At 40.0% G+C, this 19199-nt stretch overlaps 1 protein-coding gene across 3 annotated transcripts in view; it reads left to right on the top strand.

Annotated features, from left to right (window-relative positions):
• Window positions 1-2091: 2091 nt before the first annotated feature.
• Window positions 2092-19199, top strand: part of pdlim7 (PDZ and LIM domain 7) — a 47462-nt gene continuing 30354 nt past the window's right edge. For 2 of the 3 annotated variants that reach the window (XM_061787198.1, XM_061787196.1), the window contains exons 1-3: window positions 5036-5194; window positions 6662-6760; window positions 18929-19080. In XM_061787198.1, coding sequence (XP_061643182.1) covers window positions 6665-6760; window positions 18929-19080 — 248 coding nt within the window. In that variant the 5' untranslated portion in view covers window positions 5036-5194; window positions 6662-6664. Of the gene's footprint in view, window positions 2287-5035; window positions 5195-6661; window positions 6761-18928; window positions 19081-19199 lie in introns of those variants that run through there. The other variant, XM_061787197.1, reaches the window with a different exon arrangement.

Genomic DNA, 19199 nt, shown 5'->3' with positions numbered 1-19199 from the left:
TCAAATTACCTTTATTTATATGTTATTTTTAATAGCATATAATGATATTCATCCATGTGAAGACTGATAATTATAAAGAATGATTTTAACAATGTAGGAAGCTTTATTTATATACATTTCTTCAACTATTTAGATTTTCAAATGAACACTTCTACATTTCTAGGAAATCAAAATGTCACAATGTGAACTACCTTTAGAACAGGCCCGTGTGCCACCTTGCAGTCCTGGGGGGGCTACATGGCCATCGTCATGTTAGTGACCTCTGCAGTACACTGCTCTTTGCCCAAAAATTACACAGATGCCTTGATATATTAGTTTAATTAGTCCGGTGACCACACTCGTATCTAAAAATATAAAATGTATGACATTTTTTCACGAAAATATCTGACTTGATTCTCATAAAATCAAAATCTTAATATAGAACAGTAATTCTTAAAATGTGGTACAAGACCATACCCTTTTGACAGTCTTGGTAAAACAAACAAACAAACAAACAAAAACATATGTTTTTTTAAATCGAGGCCTATTTCTTTCATAGTTCACTAACTGGACATTATTATAATCACAGATTAACATAAAATATACACTGTATATAGTGAGGTTTCTGTGGAAAATATTCCTATATGGTAATTGCATTGCATTATGTAGGGATGTTATGTAAAACTGTCACTGTAGATCCATCCATCCATCAATTCTCACCACTGCTTATCCTGGATAGGGTCACAGGGCACTGGAGCCTATCCCAGCTGACTTCAGGCAAATGGTGGAGTACACCCTGAACTGGTTGCCAGTCAGTTGCAGGGCACATATAGACACAGACAACCATTTGCACTCATATTCACACTGTCACTGAGTGGGAACTGAGCCCATGCTGCCTGCACCAAAGTCAGGTGAGTGTACCACTACACCATCAGTGACCCCCTGTCACTATCCAGACTTTGTTTTCTTCAGTTTTGGCACTAATGGTATGGATTCTCCCTCTAGTGGTATGTGGAATGATCACTGCCCAAGTACAGTTCGGTTGTATTTAACTTTTAAGTACAATACATTTGCATTCAATCTTCAAGAACTCTTTGTAAACTTTTATTTAGGTGATTTTTTTTATGTGCAATATATTTTGATTAAATAAATATATAAGTAAGGCGGCACGGTGGCCTACTGGTTAGAGCGTCAGCCTCACAGTTCTGAGGACCCGGGTTCAATCCCCGGCCCCGCCTGTGTGGAGTTTGCATGTTCTCCCCGTGCCTGCGTGGGTTTTCTCCGGGTACTCCGGTTTCCTCCCACATCCCAAAAACATGCATGAATTGGAGACTCTAAATTGCCCGTAGGCATGACTGTGAGTGCGAATGGTTGTTTGTTCCTATGTGCCCTGCGATTGGCTGGCAACCAGTTCAGGGTGTACCCCGCCTCCTGCCCGATGACAGCTGGGATAGGCTCCAGCACGCCCGCGACCCTAGTGAGGAGAAGCGGCTCAGAAAATGGATGGATGGATGGAAATATATAAGTAATCCCCCCCCCCCCCATATTCAAGTGCAATGTGAAAGTTCAACCTGTGCATAATTTTACATTGGCTTACAATAACATTAAATATACTTTTTAGCGATTAAACTTCTGTCTCGTTTGTGATGAACACTACTGTACTTTAATGTTGGTAATGGTGGTGGTACTTGGTGTAAAACGTTCGAGAACCACTGATCTAGAAAATATGTGACCCTTTATCTCAAAATTATGCAACTTCATTCTCATAAAATTACAGATTCAGTCTGGCAGAGTACTATTTTTTTCCTTTCAGTTTTTTTCTTTTGTTGGACTTTTTTTACGTGCAAAAGTGCCCAGTATAATGATTTTTTTTGTTTGTTTTATCATGCCAACATTCTAATTGGGGGTTCATCACTAAATTTCAGATCCTAGATCCGCCCCCAACTCAAAGATCTGTAATGATGTGCACCAATATTGTTCATGCAATTGAACAGTTCATTCTTCTTCTTAATCACATTACACTTTATGGTAGGTTGATCTTCCCCGTGATGTGGATTAACCACGGGCTACCCATGAAAATTGGACAAGACCGACCTCTTCCTGGTGTCCCACCCGGAGCGCGAGACTCGGCAGCGGGCCATGTGACCTCTGACGTCTGGGGGCAGTAAAAAGACGTCTCGGCAGCCAACGGGACTTCCACGGCGGCTTCCTCCTCGCGTATCCGCCAAGAGGAAGTCCGACACTCGGACAGCTTTTCACGGTGCTACCCAGTCGTCTGCTGCTGGTAAACACAAAAAAGGATTCGAGGTAAGGCAATGAAGTTAAACTAGGAATTCCTTTTTTTTCCTCGACTGTCGTGTAACTTTAAAACAACTTTTGTTCTCAGTCGTGTAGTTGTGGTTACGGGGTTCTCATGTACACGGGCTAACTTTTACGAGCGACTGCTTACTTTTAGTAACGACAAGTTTGTTATAATCGTGTGTCGGAGCGCTTTTTTACTTGATTAAATTCTAACTAGAGGCTCTCGAGAAAAGTTGAACGCGCTGCCTTCAATGACCACTTTTTGGCGAATATTCACTTGGAAATGAACTACAGTAGTTACGAGTAAACCGTAAGCTGTTGTATTTACTGTCGTAGTAAATGTAAAATTTTGTGCAGTTGCGGTTAGTAAAGGCTTACTTAGTATGGGTTATGATAATTAGCAAATACAAAAGAACAGACAACGTTATGGATAGTGGTTATCAGAGTGGTATTGTACTACATTTTAAAAGAATAAAATTAAAAAGTATATTTTCGAGATAAAAAGTTGTATATTTTTTAGGTTTAGGTCAGAATTTTATGAGAATAAATAAAAACAACAACGAAAAAGACATTTTTGATATTAAAAGTCAGACTGTTATGCTAATAGTCATATTGTCACGGTTAATATCTTAATATTATTTGAATAATTGTCTATTTTCAAGATTAAAGATGTAATTTTGCTAGAGTGCATTTTTTTATTTTTGCGAAAAAAGTTCATTTATGTCGTATTAAAGTCGTAATAATACGAGAATACAGGTGCATATTTTCAAGATTAAAATCGTATTCAATAATAAAGTTGTATATTTTTTTAGATTAAAGTCGCAATAATACGAGAGTAAAGTCATATCTTTGTATATTTTTGAGATTTAAGTAGTAATACGTAAAAGAACAATAGAATGTTATTTTTTGAGAAAAAAATATCAAGATAAAATGTCCTTTATTTTTGGGATAAAATAGTCATAAATAACGAGAATAAACTTGTAAGTTTTTGAGAAAAAAAGTGATGTACTTTCAACAACTTTCTTGTAATATTACAAGAATCAAGTTCTTAGTGAAGGAAGAATATAAGTGGCCCTAATACAATGTAATATAATCTACTACTACTTTGTCACAAGTCTGTGTGTTGGAAAACTGTTTCTGTTTGATCAAGTATGTACTTACTAGTGTATCACAAGAAAGCGTCATGTGTTGCCTTCAATGACTGTACATTATAGCGTGTATTCACTTGGAAGTAAACTACCAGTAAACCATAAGATGTCGTGAATTGCTCTTGCAGTAAACATAAACTTTGGGTAGTTGAGGTTAGTAACATCTTATTTAAACTCACGTATTCAGACTATATAGCTTGGCTGATTATGATTAGCAAACATCTAAAACAGACCAGGTTATGGATACCAGGACTACACAGAGTGGTATCTTACTAAAACATGAAATTCTGAAACTTAATTCTATTTGAATGGTAAAATAAAAATTGCATTACTATTTTTTTTATTTTTATTTTTTATCTTCTTTGTCCAAGCTGCCTCATCGGACTAGTAACTAACCCAAATATTCATTCTGTAGATGATGTGGTTTGAGCCAAAGACTTAAACTACTTGAAGGCAAGTTGCGGCCACTAGTGTAAGAGTAATATCGGACATTATATTAAGACGTTATGTAATAAGAGATTATGTTGGAAGCCACTGCCCTAAAATGTTGCAAGTGACTGTCAGCTGGCAACTGCCTGTCACAAAGTGAGAGTTGTTGAGAAAATCGGATTACATGTTTGCAAACCTTTCGTGACAGCAGCCCTAAACTATAAGTTTATTTTTGTGATTTATAAATTGCAGAAAATTATTCTTTAAATTTATATCATTATTCTAAAATGTGTACCCCGCAGATGCGCTGTCTATGAAAATAGATCCCTGATTGTCCATAGGTGTGAATCTGAGTGGAATGGTTGTTAGCCTATACTGTATGTGCCCTGCAATTGGCTGGCGACCACTCCAGGGTGTACAATGACAACTGGGCTAGGCTCCAGCTGACCTGTGACCCTAGTGAGCATAAGCAGAATAGAAAATGGATGGATTAATACTTGTTTTGCTATGCGCTGTAAAGTTAAGCTTTACAAATGCCATGTCTACTTTTTTAGCGGTGTGTGCGTGCACGTGTGTGTATGTATGTGTGTATGTATTGTATCAGACATAGTAAAGACAATTACAGCCACCTAGAGGTACCACCTGTTGTTTTTTTTCTTGAGGGGAAAAAATGTGGTGGTTTTATTTAATCAAGTGTCTTTTATAGGGCCTAGGCCACCATTTAAGGAATTAATATATTAGAATTAGCCCTCAGAGTGATGCTGTTGTACCCAATTTTTGTGTTTGTTAACTGCAGCACTAGGCAAAAAGAGTTCTGTTCAATATTTATATTCATTCTTCAGATTTAGTTTATGATTCCTCTCCAAGTGAGTCCATCTGTTGTTTTAAAGGTTTGATGTCATGTCATAATTGCTGGTTTGGTTGCGCTGTGCCTTATGTCGTCCAGAAGGAATGTTACGTCTTCTTGCCCTCTCTTCTCTTGTGGGCCTTTGGCTGCCCCACAAGCATATAAAGACCTTTTTTTTTGGGGGGGGGGGGGGGGGGGGGGGACACTTAGTTCAATTTAACAGTCATTTGTTAGAATACAGGGGCAGTTGACGTCGTCCTATCCCCCCACGCGCCTCCTCCCTCCTCCCTGTGACTCATGTGGGTGTTGGGCTGAAATAGTTTGGTGTAGTTTTACATTCCTTATATAGCCTCCAAGGAGTGAGTTGCAGCTACAAAGTTTAGGGGGGTAGGCTTTCCCAGCAAGAGTGAGGCTCTGCTTGCTTGACCGAGCTAAGTAATTCTCTAGCTTTCTCCCAGGTTTGGGCTACGGGCCGGCCCTTGAGGACAAGGTAGGTCTTGTAGTACTGTTTGGGTGAGGTAACGCAATGAAGAGCAGGTACAGAGGTTAGGTTAGTTGCACAGCTGTAACCCCACGGCAAGTGACGTAGCTCTTCGTCTCAAGTTGAGCTTTGAAACTTGTGTTAGTTATTTAGTAGCATGTCAGCCAATGTCGGGGACTAGATTTAACACAGCTGTCCTCATCTAATAACAGCGAGACAGATTATGTGAACCATTTCAAAATGTCAAAAGGAGTTTTCATTTTGCACGAGGGCCAGTGTTTCATGATTACATGGATCATTACAGGGGTTATCTTTCAATGAAATCTGTTGTCTGTACTCCATGTTATGTTGAAATTGGAGCTTATTGTTAAATGTCACCGCTGTTATTGTTATGCAGTAGATTCATGCTGACAGTGTGCCTGGTGTATTACACTCATATGATATTACACTCAAAATATGAATGTTCACGTCAGATCCTGGCAAAGGGGAAAACCAGCTAAATGTCTGTTTGTGTAAATGCCTATTCTATCCATCCATCCATTTTCTTTACCGCTTATACTCACTTGGGTCGCGGGCTGTTGGAGCCTATCCCAGCTATCTTCGGGCGGAAGGTGGGGTACACCCCGAACCGGTCGCCAGCCAATCGCAGGGCACACAGAAACAAACAACCATTCTCACTCACATTCACACATACGTGCAATTTAGAGTCTTCAATCAACCTACCACGCATGTTTTTGGGATGTGGGAGGAAACCGGAGTGTCCAGAGAAAACCCACCTAGGCACGGGGAGAACTTGCAAACTCCACGCAGGCGGGGCCGGGATTTGAACCCCACTCCCCAGAACTGTGAGGCGGATGTGTTAACCAGTCGCCCACCGTGCCTATTCTAATGTTGTATTATTTATGCTATGTAAACAGCTGAAGCCATATTGGTGAATTCTTCCATAGGATGCATTAAACACATTTCTGTTAAAAACATATTATGTCCCCCAACATGTAAATTAAAACTAGGCGTGGCCATAATAATTGATTGGCAAGAATTCTGACAGTTGTGTGATTAATCGTGACTTGAAGCATTTTAGGCTATATGGAATGCACTACTTGGCTGCAACAGAGGTGCTGTCGATTCAGTCTCAACTAGAGACTAAAGAGAACAACATGATGTCAACTGTCGGAAGTTGAGCTACATTCATGCTATGAAAACATCTCTTTGTGGCATTCACCTGTTCAATACAACACTGATATGAAAACAGGAGATCAGAAAATTAAAAAGCCTTCCTTTTAAAAATAATATATAAAAATAACAATCCATTTACTGATTTTTGCTTTTTCCCATAGTTTGATCAAGGAAACTGAGAAGTACCCATCCTTAATTTGAACATGTGGACTGAAAGAAAACATACACAACTTTAGGTCACATAGCCTTGCAGGCCTATCTCAGGACGTAATACTGTTTGCCTTTTTGTCTTTTCCAAAGGCTATGAACGTGTACTCTGTAACCCTCAGTGGCCCAGCGCCATGGGGCTTCAGGCTGCAGGGTGGCAAAGACTTCAGCATGCCCCTCACCGTGTCAAGGGTAAGACTCATTTTATTTTTTTGTATATACCGTACCTGCATTTGTTACCAGCGGGATGCTAACAGAATTCAGAGTTCAGAGAATTTGGTCTTGTACTGGTATATCCTTCGGTGTTTTAACATTGAAAAATGACTTCTACAGTAATTGGCTAAACTGCAGGGGTGTCAAACTCATTTTTATCGCTGGCCACTTTGCAGTTAGGTTTTCCCTTAGAAGGACGTTATGACTGTGACACCAAATACTGTAAATGTTTAATTGCCTCATCATATTATTAAATATACACAACAAATTGATGGATAACTAGTTTTAAAATAAAAGGGTAAGGATAATAGTTTGCTCAACTATTAGTCAAGAAATTTTGATACAGATATGATACAGTATTTTACAGAATAATGGAAGTTGACACACATGATTTGCTTTTGAGGACCACATAAAATTATGTGGTGGGCCGGATCTGGCTCTCAGACCTTGAGTTTGACACGTGTGCTCAAGTCCTATGCCACTACTATCCACTAGAAGCATGGGTCAAGGGAGAATTTTGGTGTACATCTGGATCAAGGTGCATTTACTTTCACAATTTCACGTCTCTATGGCATCAGTAGCCCCTTTTACACTGCAGGTAAAAGCCGTGTCGCTCTTTGGGCCACTGCACACGGAGTCTGCTGACTGTCTGCAAATAGTTTTGCTGTGGTTAACCATGAAAACCAGTTGCAGAACCATGCACAGTGCGACAGTTGAATGACGTTTGGTCAATTCGCTCTGTGTCTGGCATGCCTTACATAGGAACAGCAGGGCCATGAAATGGAGGCTACATGATTGACCCAGAAATTGTCATCAGAGTAGGGACAATGTTCAATCCCACTCTTCTGTTCAATGTTGTATTGTTTTATTTTATATGCCACATCAAACACTGGCGCTGACATTGTCATACAAACAAACAAACAAACATGTTATTATTTTTCCCATTTTTCTTTTTTTTTTGCCCATGTTTGATTTCAGGCTGAAAGTAGAGCTGTCACTATCAAATAATTTTAGAATTGATTATCCTATCAATTATTCCATCGAATAGTCCAATAAAATTTTATTTTGCATTAAAATGAATTGTAAAATATATATTTTTTTTCGATAATGTTTTTTTTTTAACCAATTACTGTTATTTGGTATCGTTTACTGCAAAATAACACTTCAGTTTGCTAAAGTTGATGTAAACGAACACTATGCTCACTTAAGGTGGGCCAATCCCCACATGCTGCCAGATCTTGTCTGATCTCTGAAGCTAAGCAGGCTCATTCCTGGTTAGTACTTGGAAGGGAGACTGTTTAGGAGTACCAGGTGCTGGGATTAACGGTAGGCCAATCACCTACAACTACTAAAAAATTACAGAAACCGCAATTGGGGTACCTCATGTCATTGAGAGCTCTAACTAACTATACTCACTAAAAAGTAAATATATTCATGTACCAAACATTTATTTATGCACCTGGAGCATTAATCATTATTGTAGGCTATACAATAATAATATAGGCTATATTATTCTTGGTTATATGAGGATACGAGCACAGGAGAAGCCTGGTCATATTGCTTTTGTTTCCCTAAAAAGTACACGACTGGTTTTCAAGCAGTTAAATGTCTGGCAACAGTTAACTTTTGACGCCCTTGGTGTTGTATTCAAAAGTGACCAATATTGAGTGATTGAAGTGTATTTCAAACATGCACTACAAAACAAGAAAATAACATCAATCCACACAAGAGATTTCTTAATTTTTTGTTGCCTTTAAATACTATGCTCGTGCTAGTGGTTTTAAGTTTTACCGCGACTGTAAACTGTTCTGTGAAGTCATGACAGTTACAACTGTGAGTGGGTGAATGTGCAACAGGCACCCACACACACAAACCATCAGCATCACTGCAAAGGGAATAACATATCTAAAATACACTGCAGTTTCTAACTGTCGCGATGGTGGGGTATATTACATTAGCTAAGTTAACGAAAACGTTACCTTGTGCCGTTGGTGGAGATGATGTCGAGCTGGATTTTGCATGTGGGTGTTTTCTGTGTAAATGTTAAATCCTCGTTGACGTGCTGCTTTTGTACATTAGCAACACTTCACAGTAGATGCATGTGACTTTATTTTCGTCTTTTTTTATTTAGTTATTTAGTTTTTTTTTTCTACTTAAAATGATCCAAAAGCTTCGACAATTGACATCCTCTGTCTTTGGCTATGTTTTGTGTGTGGCTTTCTCCTCACTGGCCGTCATCACTGCACCAACTTTTTTTCTGCGACAACTGGGTACGTGCGTCTGTTGAGAAAAGTTTGTGTGGAAACATCGACGGTGCTGGAAGCATGGTGCCGGTGGAGCGTCGAGGCAGAGATCCAATTTATTCACATTTTTTTTTCCAGTTCTAGCTTGGAAGCCTGACTATTGATGATAATTTTTAGTGGCCCACAGGGACATGCTGTCATCGGTTTGCAACCTCTTCTTGAATGACTGGCTTGCAAATACCCTATAACCTACTATTGAGAAGCACAGCAGCCACTTTCCTGGCCTTATAAGTGCACAATAACTTGCCTGCACTCCCAATTTACTAGTGGTTGCCATAAAGCGCACACACACACACACACACACACACGCACACACACACACACACACACACAAACACACACACACACACACACACACACACACAATGCAGTACTGCATGAGTCACACTGTTTTGTAAGGGGGATGCCATTGAGGTGTAACATCATCAGTCTTGTCAGTACATGTCTCCTATCTGCTCTGCTCACTGGCTGGCATCGCTAACAGAAACGCGATGTTCCCTTGGACTCATGACAAGATAGATACCCTTCTCCCTAACACACCAAACAAATGAAAAAGTAATAATTTGATTATTTTTCCTCATCCAAAGAAGGATTTGGGGCCTTAAAGAAATTTCAGTCCAGACAGGCGAGACCTATCTACCTGCAGGCTTGTTGATGTTCTAAAAAGAGTGAGTAGTCAGTGGTGTTATCTCTTTGTTAGCTCCAGTAGTTTTCCAGGCCCTATGGCTCAGGAGTTATAAAGTTGTGACACGGTTTCTCTCATTGCCTCTCTGGCACTGTTTGCTCTCCTCGCTGTCATTAAAAAGGGCAGTGTGAATCAGGCAGTGCCTGAGGACGCTAACGGCCTTACCAAGTCTTATTCTGGCACCGAGTCCAGGCTGGATGAATTCAGTGGGTGGTCTCTCCGTCCTCACATCGAGAGGACCCAGATGAGGTGGCTGGGGCATCTGATTCGGATGCCTCCCGGACGCCTCCCTGGTGAGGTGTTCCGGGCACGTCCCACCGGGAGGAGACCCCGGGGAAGACCCAGGACACGCTGGAGAGACTACATCCTTCGGCTGGCCTGGGAACGCCTCGGGATCCCCCCAGAAGAGATGGATGAAGTGGCTGGGGAGAGGGAAGTCTGGGCGTCCCTGCTAAAGCTACTGCCCCCGCGACCCGACCTCGGATAAGCGGTAGAAAATGGATGGATGGATGGTCTCTCCGTCTCTGCTGGCTGGTTGCTGATGAGATAAGTATCCGTCAGGCACGGAGTTAAAAGAGATAATACAATGAAGAACATGCAGACTGACTGGACCAAAGGCTCTGCAAAATGCTGAAAATGAATGAACGTGACAGCTCCTGACAGATCAATGGGTTGAAGTGTTTTTGTTGTTGCAGTAAAGGTGAGATGTCAATTTGTGACTGCTCAATCAACTCTTATGATTACTTTACTCATGTATAAATTATTGTAGTGTCACCTCAAAATAAATAGTCTAAATGAGGATTATGATGGGCCCTTGTTTTGATTTGTATAGATTAGGACTATGCCATGTTACTTTATGCATTTGAAAGCTGTAGTAAACCTGTAGGTTTCCACGCTCTTTGTGCACCCCCTTGCTTTCCTTCCCCTCTTGTTTGTGAGCCTGGGAAGCTATGCTTTCTCAGCATACCCCACATTTTTCTTGCATCCACCCTGTCGCTGCCAATAGACAATCTCTGCCTCCGTGTCCAATGTCTTCCACACTCTATTTTGTCAACTATATTCCAATGAATATTCTGAACAATAACAGTTAATATTTCTCTCATTTTTACTAGTGTCTGACTGATTGATTAAAATGATATACTATATTTCATTATTGAAACAACAAACATTAATTGATGTATAATTAAACTTTGTAGATAACCAACACATTTAAAACAATAAATAATAAAAGACTCACAATAATTTAAAAAACTACTAATCTACAAATGAAAAATTCACCCAGATCATTTTAGGGCATTTATTGAAGTAATAACACTTCTTTAGTCCATCTTAATTAATAAATTCTTGTAACTATCATTTACAATTGGATTAAAAATCTGGATTGGTAAACCATACATATTAGCTCTGAATCACGCAATAAGAGAAGAATATGGTACACATGAGTCTTTAGTCATTAGTTCCACTGTACTTTAACAGCTTGGGACCAAGCTGAATCCTCACCTTAAACAGTAAAAACCATCACAGTGTGCTTGTACTTTTCACTCTACCACTAAAAGAAAAACAGAGGAGAGAGGAAAAGCCACTTAAACCTTCCTCTCCCTTTTTTAAATGTTCTTTTAGACCCCAGTAGTCTTGTCACTAGCATGAACTCCACTTGTTTTCTTTCCAGCACTTTCTCTTGTGTTTTGACACATTTGAATTTCAATGGAATTATAGAAAGTTTCCAGTGAAAATTTAGATTTATTCTGGTTTATAGTTTGCACCCGTCAATGAAAATAATTCTGAACTCCTCAAATTAGTAATGTCGATTTCTTGTAACTGACCAAACCCAAAGTAACTGGTAGGGTAACTATGATGTCATAATTCATTTGATCATTTATAATACCGTTTATCCTGTTTAGGGTCGCGAGGTAACCGTAGTCTATCAGAACTGGATTATGGCAAGAGGCGGGGCACACCCTGGACTCACTATGATGTCATTTAAATGTTATTTCGGCCCATTTAAGAGTTGTCTCCGAGAGATGTTCCACCAATCCTGCACCACATGCTGGATGGATGGATAATTATGACTTAAAAATGTGGTGCTGTAACCAACTAGGCCAAAACAATTTAAATGAGGAAAGCACTTATTTGAAGACAGATAAAGTGAAAAACATATTAGGTGCAGGTCATGTTTGTGTTTGGCCGTCATTTGTTATTGGCAGGCTTTTAGATAGTTCACGGGGATGACATAAATTGTTACAAATTGGACGAAGACTTTATTCTGGGGTAGGCTGAATTATTCACAACTGGCAAAAAGTGAAGCTACCATTATCTGGATCTGGACTAAAACGTAATGGGTTCTTGCATAATTGGGCGTGATAATGTTGAAACAAATTAACAAAAATATTCAAGATTTGGGACATAAATAACTTTTTGTGGTACTGCTTATTCAGTTGGCAATGTGTAGTTAGTAGACTTTACACCGATTTTATCTGCCTTATCGGTATCGGCCGATAATTAGCATTTTATGCTGATCGGCTTTAATGTCATAATTCGCCGATCCGATCAATGACGTCATTGATTGACTCCGCAAAAGACATTTACTCTGCGTCGCCATCGTGCACAGTATATTTGAATTCAAAAGCTAGTTTATTTTTTGGCCTTGGCGCGTGTCTTTTGGCGTAGTCCTGTATATATCTGACGGCCGCTAAAGTTATTTAAAAAAAAAAAACCTAAAAAAACATGTCGGCGGTGTGGAACAGACAACACGTCTGAGACAGACAACACGTAATGCCCGGATCACACTATAAGACAAATTTGCGCTTTCAAGATTGCACCATGTCAGACGACTGCAATAAAATTTTGTATTCTGATACCACCGCATCCCGTTTTTTACAATCATTGGGCTTTATCTTGTCAACTCAAATGCGACCGGATACACTCGTTACCGTGGAGACGACAAGAAGAGTGGATCACGGCGACTATATTATGAGGACAAAATGGGGAAAAACGTGTGTTAGTGGTCACCGGTGCTCCGGACAGGAGAGGACGTTCGTTGAAAGCTTGCTTGAGGTATGTTCACGTACTTTTAATACGATACGGCTCGCAAGCAGGCAACAAAAACGTTATGTAGCCTAGCAAGCAAGTGGTAGCACGAATGGTTGTACATAAACATGCCGCCGTTCTGTCGAATCATGCTCTAAAGTTTTGGTGAGGGTGAAGTCATTTAATTAAAAATAAAGTAATTTAATTACAGTAAGTTAGCACCCATTATTTCTGTCATGTAATGTTGGTTTGACCTGACTGATTAGAATACACGATCTGACTAGAGCAGTGATTTCCAACCTTTATGGAGCCAAGGAACATATTTTACAATTGAAAAATCTCACGACACACCAACAAACAAAAATGTCACAAAAAGTGGATACATTAATTACTGTATTTACTTCCTGCCATCTAATAGAAGACCATTCATTTGTTCTGTCTGTCACTATGCCTCACTGGCATAAATAGAAGAACAAAGATACATTATTTATTGTAAATATAATTTTTTTGAGCAATTAAGTAGACAAGTATATAGAGTAAATGAACAGGCCATTTAAATAGACACATTCCTCCATCTTATCTTATCGGTTATCGTTGTTTTAAACTCGCTGATCGGTCCCAAAAATCCTGATCGTGTAAAGTCTGGTAGTTAGGTGACCTCAGGTTTCGTGAAACAACTTTGCAAGGCATCTGGATTCACAAGAATTCAGGCATGTAATGTCAATGTATCTTGCTAAACGTCATTACTATTGTGGCCACTGATGGACGTGATAATTTTCCACACCGTTCCTATATATCTTTTTCCAGATGGATTTGTGGAGTAAACTCTTTTGCAATAAACCAGCTGATGTCTGGTCTATGTACGAACTCTTGACCATAATCTGATTAGTTTCTGGAACTCCTCACAAATAACATGTCTAGTTACCTCTCAGTCTCATTTGACTTTGAGAAAATGTACATGTGGTAAAGTAACATGATATCACTCCTTACATACAGTATATTCTCCACTATGTTTTTAACCAGAAAAAAATCCAATTACAGAGCATGATATGAAATTGCAGTGCGTTTCAAAGTTTAGTCACAGTTGGGGGTAGCTTGTCAGGAGTTTATGCCCTAGATCTCGAGCCCATGCAAGTGCATAAACGTTATGAGAAAATTATGTGTGTCCTCCTGCGTGCCATCTGTTTTTTATCAGTGAACACATGTCCCGTCATCGGAAATCAAATGTTGGGAGGAAATTACAGATGATGTCATGTCAATAAACTAGTAAGGAGACGTATAATGTCTCATTACCACAGCTGGATGTGTCTAGATCCTCTCTTTTTGCATCTGCATCTGACTTGTCAACCATCTCTTTTTGGATCTCTGCCCTTGAAGGCTCTCTCATACATTTGAAGAAAAGCAGCCTTGTTAGAGGACCGGAATGAATATTTCAGTACCTACTGATAGATTGCCCACGGGGGCATGCCTCCTGTGGCGGTTTGACTGCAAATTTCTTGTGTTGTGAACAGTGTAGCAGTTTTTCAGGTGGGCTAATGCAAGGTCTTTCGACTGCACAATGCAACCATGTACTTAAGGTTTGGTTTCTCGTTTCTCAGAGGACTATTTATGGATTTGTATCAGCTGTGCCGTGTGAGTGATGTCAGGACAGACAGTCTCTCGACCCCCAAATAGCTGTGGAAATAATAAAAGTGAGCCGGTGCTGAGTTACTGGGCCAATATACCTACAGCTGCAAATAAAGTGTAAAAAACAAGCCAGGGATAGTGTGCAGGATCAGTCAACAGAAGCACTTGAAAAGTGTATTGAAGACCTTACACGTAGAAAGGCTCCTGAGGCTTTGAAATTTTATCGCCTTGCAAAACACCTCTACCGCTGTACTCCTGTAAATTGATTAGAAAAAGGCTTCACTTTCAATAATACCTTGTCCTTTATGTGAAGAGAGCAGCTATTTAATAGTTACTGTAGTTACTGTAATAGTTTGTTACATGCACCCCCCAAATTATAACATGGTGACTCTGCCATGCATGCATCACGCTTGCATTATTTCAGCTCTTTGCTTCTCGTTATCCACTGTACAAGTGCAAGTTACACTGAGAGAACATGTTTTCCACTTTCCTTCACCATATTTACAAACTGCTGCGAGATATAGTGTTTCTGTCCACCCCCCTACCAACCAAAGCCCTGAGCACAGCAACTTTAGGCGCTGCCTTCTCAAGTGAGAGAACAGCTACATTCTGAACCTGAGCCAGGAGCACAGGTGTCTGTGTCCAGCACTGGCTCAACCATACATGCAAACAACCTTTGCAGCTCTTTAACATCAATATTTATTTAGTTCACTAATTGACTGTACTCTCATCCATTAACTAAGTTTTTGTAGTTAATTAAATTAATTGTATTGTAAATTATTTACGTTTTATGTTAATATTATGAATATCAACCTTTATGTATATTATATAAATTGTGCACAATATTATAATGATAAAATATAAAAAAAATAATATTATAAATATCAATCTTTTGAGATGATCAATTATTCAGTCACATTGATTCATGTAAGTATTTCAGTAATCCACTTAAGACTCCATTACTTAATTGGGCAGTTAATTTAGACAGAGCATATTACCATGCGACACAACATTAGGTAAGACTGTCTCATGCTAATGAGATCCAATGGAGATACTCTATCACAAATTGCGCTTTTACATGTATAGTACGGTCCAGTTTTAGACTACTGCAACCACAATAACAAAGCTATAGCTGTCAATCAAAACAGAGCAATATCTTTAAAAGACAGAAAAACAATAGAAAAAGTATTCGCTCCCATTAGACTGTGCAGGTGGTGCTAGAACATTGCATGTTCTAATGCATGGGCTGTTAAGGAAAAATGCAATAATGTGGTTTTGATGTAGCGAGTTTTTATGGGTTTGAAAGCAGGTTTGCATCAGTAACAGTCCCAGCCAGGGCTTACAGAATATGTTGTAGGATGTTGCTAATGATTTAATTTAGGTAAAATTGCTTTTACGAGGTATTGTGGCAGTAAAAGAGAGGCCAGACTGTGTCTCTCAGCATGAAACCTCAGTGGTTTACCAGAGTGTGCCTCCTTTTAGTATACAGTACAAGTGTCAAAGTCATCATTATTTTCTGCCATAGAAGACTCATAAAAGTGTTTTTCTTAAGTTGACAAGCTGTTTCTTTTTTAGTCTAGCTCTTTGCTTCCAGAGAGGGCCAATCAAAGGCAATTAAAGTGATGTTCTAATTTGACTGTAAAAGCAGAATTGCCTCAGAGGAATGCATTTCTTCTTATTTTTAGCATTAACATGCTTTGAGTCAAGGCGGGCTGTTTTTGTGGGGTGCACTGTGGAGCTGTCTGTCATCAGTTTACTTGCTCGCACAAGTGTTTATGTTTAATGTGCAAAATCAAAGCACCGAGCATGATAGCTTAGCTGAACATGACAGAACACTATTGATTGAACTGCTGAGTCCTCTAAGCTTCTGATGAGCCAACATTTGCAGGGATGCATGACACCAGAGAGTAATCCTAATGGGGTTTTGCCTGGAATCCTGGTGCAGTCTCTCTTATCTGATGCCACTTTGTACGTCACGTATCAGAGCATTTGACACACGTATCGTGTTTCATTAAGCCGCATGGCCAAGCTGACAGGGGTCTTGCTAAACCCGATTTGGCATCTCCCCACTTTGTATTAGAGGTTTTAGTGGAGATGGCAGGTAGGGCAGTTCAACCTAAATTACAGACTGTCTTTTCTTCCTGTTTGTAACAAGACCTCTTAGTGTTGACAAGAATGTTTGCCCCGAGAGGATGATGTCACCGTTTTGTCAGTGAAAATGGTCAGATTTACCTGTCTGCATGGAAATAACTACATGCCCCTTCCAGTAAATTATGTGATTGTGTGAGCCATGTGGCGACTGTCTGAGGCTTTCATGGGCTGCTTTCATCATCTGTAGTCACATCTGCAGTGGATCATGTGATGACTGATGACATCATGATGGCCTTTTCCCTCATCGTGCTGAGTGAAATATCTCTCCTGGTTTGTCTGACTGTACACACACCCTCATTTGCTTATTAGGTGTTATTCACCTCTATTAAATCACTGTCAGCCAGACATGACTTTGCATTCATATTTTCTATTTTGTTGTGTGTGCCTAAAAAAGAAACCGGATAATTGTTTGTAATTTAGGGGTCGTGTATGCAACACTATTTTCAGCTGGGAAAAAAATGTGTTGTTTTGGCAGTTTGCTGACAGGAAAAATGTTTTAGAGCCTGGAAAAGCACAGGTTGGAAGTGGATTTTTGTTTTGTTCTAATCACAAATCGACAACAGGGCTTTTGTTGTGTTTTGTATGACCGCTTTTCTAGAAAATGAATTTACTACTGGAGCATATATGGGTTAAATAAATTTTTTATTAATTTAGGAGAAAAGAATGAGCTGGAAGCGACGCCTGCATTACTTCCAGTTTAGCGTAATTTTAAATTACATCATTATAAATTAACCTATTTTATCTAGTACCACGTCACTTTTTATGTGGATAAAATTTAGGGAAAGTGACGAGAAACCTTTTTATCAGTCTCGTAATCTGAAAGTTGCTACACTTTCTGAAATTTTGATAAGAGTTCTAGATGGCCAGAGGTTTCTTTCCTCGAACCCAAACACACACAATAATGAGGGTAGTGAATTTTATGGACAATTTAATGATCTAACATGGGGAATCTACAGGGAAGAAATACAGAAAAACACAAAACAAACAAAGTACAGACGAACATTGACAAAGGAAACTGACTTGTGATCTGAGATTGGTAGTGAGCATGGGGTGTCAATGCGTATAGCTGGAATTCCTGTTCACGCTGTTTAAAACCCAAATATGCACTAATCTGTACTTTTAGTAGACCGCAAGTTTGACTTACGTGTGTTACGAATTCAGGCAGGCGGGTCGACCTTCCGGGGGTTGGCAAGAGCGCTCACGAGGGATGGCTTGCAGGAAAAGAAAGCAAAGAGAAAAATACGCACTTCAAGAACAGATTGGCCGGCGCGCTGGCAGTGGCAATGCTTGCCACGCGGTCAGGGAAAACTCTCACTGCAATTCCTTTCCAACGGAGCCTCGTCCGTAAACTGCCACACACCGAAAAGGGTAGCTTTTGGGAGCTGGCAGGTACCTCTGGCAGGTACCTCCCAGTCTGCGCCACCTCGTGGTGAGGTTGGGGGCTCCCCGGGCTGGGCCAGACCTTCGGGAGATGGAACAACGAGAGAGTGAGAGAGAGAGCGAGCCAAAGGATTTCGGCCTTTTATCTGCTTCATAGAGCGAGCCCGGCACCTTTTGACCAAATGGAAGGCAGACCGCGCCTCTAGAATTGCATTTCATCTTAGTATAATTTGTGGTTTAAAACCAGTGGAATAAAATATAAATTATTGGATTTAAGATAACGAGACCATTGTTCCGCATTGCATTGTCACACTCCCATCCTCTTTAATCCCTGCAACGAATGTTTCATATGTTATGTGATTGTTGAGAACGTGTGGCATTCGTGTTGTAGGATGAAACATTTCATCGGGTTCAGTTGACAACAGATTCGACATCAGACATTTGCAGAAATACAGTCACTAGTAGCATTCATGTAAAGTTCAAGTAAAATATTAAGTCAAGTCCAGTGAAGACTGTGGTTAGTGAACCCGCGTTTGCAGTGGCGTTCCGCCGCCTGTGGATGTCGCTCGTACCCCGTCCATTGTCCTGGTCTGGCTGGTAGGTGGAAGTTAATTAATTTAGCGGTCTGGTGCAAAACCAGATGTCTTTTGTCTCACTTTGATGCTCCTAGGTTGTAATTCACTTAGCCTCTGTATGCAAAGTTGAATCTCGCCACTCTGTGGTCGTCTACCTCGGTGGGGAGAGCGGCGGTAGCCCGAGACTGGGTTGCTGGGTGTCATCTTTTAATGGCGTGTCCGTTAGACTACACTGTTAATTTGTTCAACAGAGTCACATACACTGCATCAAATTCTGAAGCCACACAAAGCTGAAGATTACTTTGCAATGAAATGAATGTGCACAAACCGTTATGCTGAGTTGAATAAGTTTATTTAAAAATAGCTCAAAACCTTTTCTATCCTCTACCTTCTCTTCCAGCTGACTCCGGGTGGGAAGGCAGCTCAGGCTGGTGTCGGGGTCGGAGACTGGGTGGTCTGTATTGATGACCTTAACGCAGAGGACTTGACCCACGTGGAGGCCCAAAACAAGATCAAAACAGCATTAGACTCCCTCACACTCACTCTTAACAGGCAAGTCCTTTTGCAGACAGAGATGCAAAGAAATTTGATTTACATTTTATCTCAGTCAAGTGCATAGCATAAATCAATACACATCAGTATCCACTTAATACTGTATTACTATTATGGTG

The sequence above is a fragment of the Phyllopteryx taeniolatus genome, chromosome 10 (assembly GCF_024500385.1).
Source record: "Phyllopteryx taeniolatus isolate TA_2022b chromosome 10, UOR_Ptae_1.2, whole genome shotgun sequence".
In the NCBI taxonomy this organism is placed as follows: Eukaryota; Metazoa; Chordata; class Actinopteri; order Syngnathiformes; family Syngnathidae; genus Phyllopteryx; species Phyllopteryx taeniolatus.
The sequence above is the reverse complement of the archived record's forward strand: the minus strand, read 5'-3'. Positions and strand labels throughout refer to the sequence as shown.